Here is a 5,642-nt window from a genome sequence, read left to right on the forward strand (position 1 = left end):
TCCCTCTTTAAATGTAAACAAGCATTTATAAACAATATTTGGAAATTTGGGCATAGTTCTCTCCAAATTGTTTCTTGCTTTTTGTTGAGTGAAGTAATTTTGGGGGGTGTTCATGGTCACCCTTCTGGGAGTCTTAGTCCATCAAACCACATTAGTCTGGAAGGATTCCACAGGTTCTTACCCTCTGTGGAAACAAAAGATAAACATCTTTTCATAAGCAACAAAGCCTTAAACCCAAATTCTGACTTCATGATAATTTTAAAAGTTGTACGTTGGTTTATGAATGCCTCTCTGTACCTAGCTCCTTCACAGTCAAAATATTAAAAGAAAACCCAACAATACGCATAATCCAGACTGTCTGTGTGTATATTCCATCTTTCATAGCTTATTTATTAAAAGTGAACTATTTGTTCCTTCAAAAACTGATTATTTGGACTATATGTCACAGGGAGAAAGAGGGAAAAAACTATTTTTTCTAAAGAAAAAATGGAAGAAAGCTGAGGCTTCTTTGCATTTTAGGGATGTTAGAAGGACATAGTGTTTATGGTGTGTCCCAGAGCTTGGACTCTTCCTTGGCTCCAAAAGGATTTTTGTTGACCGAGGTTTCTTTCCCACCAGGTCCCACATCTGTTTAGTCCCAAATAAACACACAGAGGCCTACATTAATTATAAACTGATTAGCCTATTAGGTCAGGATTCTTATTAACTCATATGCCTTATATTAGCCCATAATTTTTGCCTGTGTTGGCGATGTGGCTTGTTACTTTTTTCAGCATGGCAGTCACATATTGCTTCTTCTGTGTCTGGATGACAACTACAGACTGAAACTTCCCTCTTCCCAGAGTTCTCATTGCCCTGCCTCTACTTCCTGCCTGACTACCGGCCAATCAGCATTTATTTAAAATACAAGTGAAAGGGTACAGACCATTGTCCCACAGCAGATTTTCTCATCAGTTTTTACTCCAGCTTACACAGAAATAAACTTTTTTTTTTTCAAATGAAAAAGAGTCAGAAGTTCTCATTCTCTTCTCTCTGTGGAACTGGAAGTTGTGCTATCAGCTGCCCTGCAGGCATGTCTGTCTATCTGCTGTCAGCTGTTCTTGCCCAGGCTCAGCATTCCTTTCCCACCCCTGCTGGGCTCCTCAGTCTTCTCTTTCCCCTGTAGGGCTTCTGCTCATTCCTGTGCAGAGTCCTCTTTAGAGGATGCCGCTGTTCCCCTCCCCCACCAGGCAGATATTGCACAGGTGCAGCCCTGTCTGTCACAGTGTGCTTTTCTCAGGATACAGTGATACACAGCAGCATCGCTCAGGCTGACCTGAGGCAGGATCAAGGTACTTGACTTTCTGTCAGAGGGAATAGCCAGAAAGGCCATTCTATTGCTTGTGTTTTGTTGTAGACCATGAATCACGTATTCTGGACCACGAAGAGGAACCTGTCGGTACCAGTAAATGTACTCGTTCCCACTGATGGCGGAGTGGCTACAAGGCAAGTGTACAGTTTCTTCTTCAATACTTTCCATTGAATCTGGCTGTGTAGTTTTAGCATTACCCACAATACCTAAGGAGTTAAGAAGCAACAGATCAACTTTGGACCATTCAATACCGAAGTGTCTAAATGTCAGGCTCTCAGATGCCTCAGAACTCTTCTCCAGAGTTCTGCTGCTGAGTGCTGTATGTTGCTCAGGACCAGAGGAAATTGCTAAAATTTACTCCTTAGCTGTGCAGAATCACACAGCCAAAGAAAAGATGCCCATGTCCCATTTTCCTCAAGCTTAATGAACCTGGAGCTTCTTGTATATAAGTCTGCAAGTGGGATACGCAGCTGCTCACACTGACAATTCTCAGACTAAAGAATCTCACAGACACCAATTCTCTCCAGCACCTTGGAAAATCACAGAGGGAGAAGTAGAGGCAGCAGACACATTTCTTTGTCTTTAGGCACAAAAATATTCCTTCTGTAGGTCCAGAACACTTACCCAAAGTCAGGAGAATGGCAATTCCACTCACAAACCTCATAGTTAGGAACAGGTTCCAGGGTTCTGAGCTCAGAATCTGTGTCTGATGGGAGGAAGTGACGCCTCAAGCCACAAATCAGCACTTTCCAGCATTGCCCCTCCTCAAGAAGCCTTCTTTGTAGGTGGCTCTAGTCAAGTGTCTTTTGGTTGGGTCTATCTCTACCTCCAAAGTTTAAATATAACATTTAAAGGATGAAAATAATTTTCTGGCAAAATCCCCAATTGTAATTTTTTGTTGAGATTATTTCAAGGCTTAAACTCAACAAGGCTTTGTCTGAATGTATGAAAACTTTCAAAGGAAACTCTACTCCCCTTGCTTATAGGACAGGCAAAACTCAGTGTCAATTGATAGTTTAATATCCTGCTGAACTGATAGGAATTGTTCTTTATTTCAGAAATTCTTATTGAGCTTTGTGCTATAAGAATAAGAAGGACTTCCTATTTATATTGATAATATAAAATTCTTAGGAGCAGAAATAAATTAACTTTTAGAAATGACAATTTCTTTTTCCCATCAAATTATGATAAACCAATTTAAAAATGAAGCAACACTATTGAAGAAACTATTTGTAGCATACTTAATGAAAATAGTTTCTTAAGTGCCTACAATGCATGAACAGTATGGCAGAAAAAAAAAACATGATAAAAGTAAAGTTCTCTGGCGTTCCAGCCTTCTATGTGGAGTCCTGCAAAAGATTCTGTCTCTTACTTCTTCTAACAGGGATTACTACTGTCTAGACACCAATGACTTGCTTGTCCACGACAATCTTCTGTGAACCCCTTTCTAACACAAATCTCACCTCTAACCTCACTTGGCAGTGGTATGTTTTGAAGATAGTAAATAGGAAAGAAAAGAAATAAGGGGCAGGAAACCAAGATTTGAAGAAGAAAATGAAACGATGCCATTTGACAAGGGAGGTAGAAATACTTCCACTAGTTTATCAGAAGTGATTACTGGAAATATGGGCAGGAATAAAACTTAAATCATTCCTTCCTCTCTGCTGTAAAACTGAACTTGCCGATATTCTGTAACAATAAATATTTGGTTATTTAAAATTGACCTCTATGTTAATCACCTGTCTTATTGTTTACTTGTCAAAATGGAGATTGACCCCCTGGCTTTGCTAAATGTTCATCAAATGCTCTAACCCTGAATTACATCTCCAATCCATATAGATTTCTTCCCTTTATCTCATTTTATCTTCCTTCCCTCCTTTTTTTCTTTCTTTCTTTTGATACTAAGTCTCACTTTATTGCTCAGGCTTTCTCAAAACATCCACTACTCCCACATCCACTCTTCTAGGAGTTATTACTGTCAGTGGTTGCTTGGGGGTGTCATTTTCTTCAGTAGTGCAGCCAGTGGGGGTCTAATTGGGAAGAAAAATCCAGAGGGAAAGGAAAGTGTCTAACAGAGAGTAATGGAGGAGGTGGTGAATATAATCACAACATATTGTATATATGTATGAAACTGCCAAAAATCAAACAGAAAAGTAAAATGATCAAATAAAAATTCATGATCTCAAGGGAACAAAACCTTAGTTTCCAAGTGGCTGAGGCTGCACTGCCATGCCTAGCTCCTCCCTCAACTTCCCTGGGTAAGGGCTGGGCTCACCTGTCTGCTTTGCCTTTTACAATGAGCTTCCTCATGTGTTTGAATCTATCAATGCATTCACAAAGTGTTTATAAAATGATAAGGTGACAGAAGGGATGAAATCCTCTGTACACCCACTGACAGCCTTAGCTCAGCCTGGAAGGAGCTTAGGTTTGTAGCCCCCTCTGGTGACTGTTCACAGGAACTCCTTTCCTGAGAACTTGAACCCAGGATGGAGTTGTTGATATGGTCCATCCTTCTACTGAAGAGGTTCAATGGAGAGTTTCTTGTCACTTTCTTCAAAGAAAGTCTGAATTATTTGCAGGTATGGGGAAACTGGAATTGCTTCTCTGATGTTTTCAGGCAGCTTCAAGCCCATGCTCTTTGTCACAAAGCGTAGAATTCGACAGCCTAAGCACTGAGCAATAATCTAACAGGTGGATGCATTAGTTAATGCTTATTCTTCACAGGACCAGGAGAAGCTACATGTGGTGATTAAAAATAACTCCAGTTCAATGTTTCTACTTCTCTAGGGGGTATTTTGAATAAATCACTTCAACACTAAAGGTATATGTAAAATTCAAATGCCACACTGACTCTCATCCTTCATCATCCAAAATCACAAATTCAGAACAGGGAAAGCCTGTTTGTACAATGTAACAATGTTTGACATGACAACTATGTATTCACACTTAATACATTTTCACTGTGCTCCCACTGTGTGCCGGCTAGTCAGGTGATGACAGTCATTAAGTGCCAGTCCATATGAAAAGAAAAGGCTGTGATTGAGAACAGAGATCAAACCAACGTGAGACCCTTTCATCTAGAGTCCATTACTGTTGTGCTCAAATGGTGTAGAGAATCAAGACTGATTTAAAAGGACAATAAATATTACAGTATCATTTGTTATTGTCTGCTTTATGTGATAGTTCTGTGGAGATGGGAACATATTTTTCCAGATAAGATATTATTCCAGAGCTTTATTGTATTTACAAAAGTATGCAACCATCTTCACAATTAATAATAGAATATTTTTATGATCCCTCTAGAGAAGTGGTTCTCAACCTTTCTAATGCTGTGACCTTTTAATATGGTTCTTCGTGTTGTGGTAACACCTAAGCATAAAATTTTCATTGATACTTCATAACTGTAATTTTGCTAATGTTATAAATTATAATGTAAATATATGTATTCTCTGATGGTATTAGTTGACCTCTGTGAAAGGGTCATTCAACCCCCCACACAAAGTAATCTTGTCCCATAGGTTGAGAACCACTGCTCTAAAGGAGGCTTTGCTCATGAGCAGTCACAGATGATTTCTGCCCATGCAATGCCCTCTAGGCAACCCCTCATCTACTTTTTATCTCTGCAGAATTTCTGAGCAGTTCATAGACATGAAGTTACATAATATCTGCCCTGAGACAGTAGGTCTCTGCCCACTGTCTCAGCTGCTGATAATAAAAGATGTGGACACATGAGGAAACCAGTAAGGGCAGACTTTATTAAGGAAATTTAAGGACAGGAGATAAATTAAAGAAAAGTAAGAGGAACTCCCATAAGTGCGAGGGGTGTTGAGAGGAAAATCCGTAGAACAGCCCATCTGGGCATTTTTATGACACACTTCAGGGACTGGACAAAGACTGAGGCCATTTCTACTGAGACTGGTTTTTGCTCTGTGTTTAATTTGGGATGAGACAGTTAGGAATTCCACACTGGGTTCCTCCTCTTCTGACCCCACTGGGAAGATAATAACAAAGCTCTGTTTGCATGCTGTTCACCTAATTAGGGAACAGTCACATTTTGAAGCTCTCTTTCTCTCTATTTATTTTCTCAGGTGTTCCCCTTGGCTGTTTATTGACTACTAGCCTGGGCCTCTATTGCAGGTTGTCAATCTTACAAGTGAGGCTAGTCTCCAGTCTTGGGAAAGAGGTATCTAGTAGCCACAAGTTAATAATATATGCTTTGTCTTTGGTTCATGTGACTTGCATGTAGGGTTTTTTTAAATATATAAATATAGCTAATAACATGTGGCTGGAT

At 39.7% G+C, this 5,642-nt stretch overlaps 1 gene segment (V, D, J or C); it reads right to left on the bottom strand.

Moving 5' to 3' along the window:
- Positions 1-1,174: 1,174 nt before the first annotated feature.
- LOC126493871 (T cell receptor alpha variable 26-2-like) lies at positions 1,175-2,070 on the bottom strand. The segment is given in 2 exon segments: positions 1,175-1,557; positions 1,976-2,070. Coding segments are annotated over 2 exon segments (423 nt in total).
- Positions 2,071-5,642: the final 3,572 nt, after the last annotated feature.

The sequence above is a fragment of the Alexandromys fortis genome, unplaced genomic scaffold (genome assembly GCF_014885135.2).
Source record: "Alexandromys fortis isolate MF-2015 unplaced genomic scaffold, M_Fortis_MF-2015_v1.1 scaffold_347, whole genome shotgun sequence".
Taxonomy (NCBI): domain Eukaryota; kingdom Metazoa; phylum Chordata; class Mammalia; order Rodentia; family Cricetidae; genus Alexandromys; species Alexandromys fortis.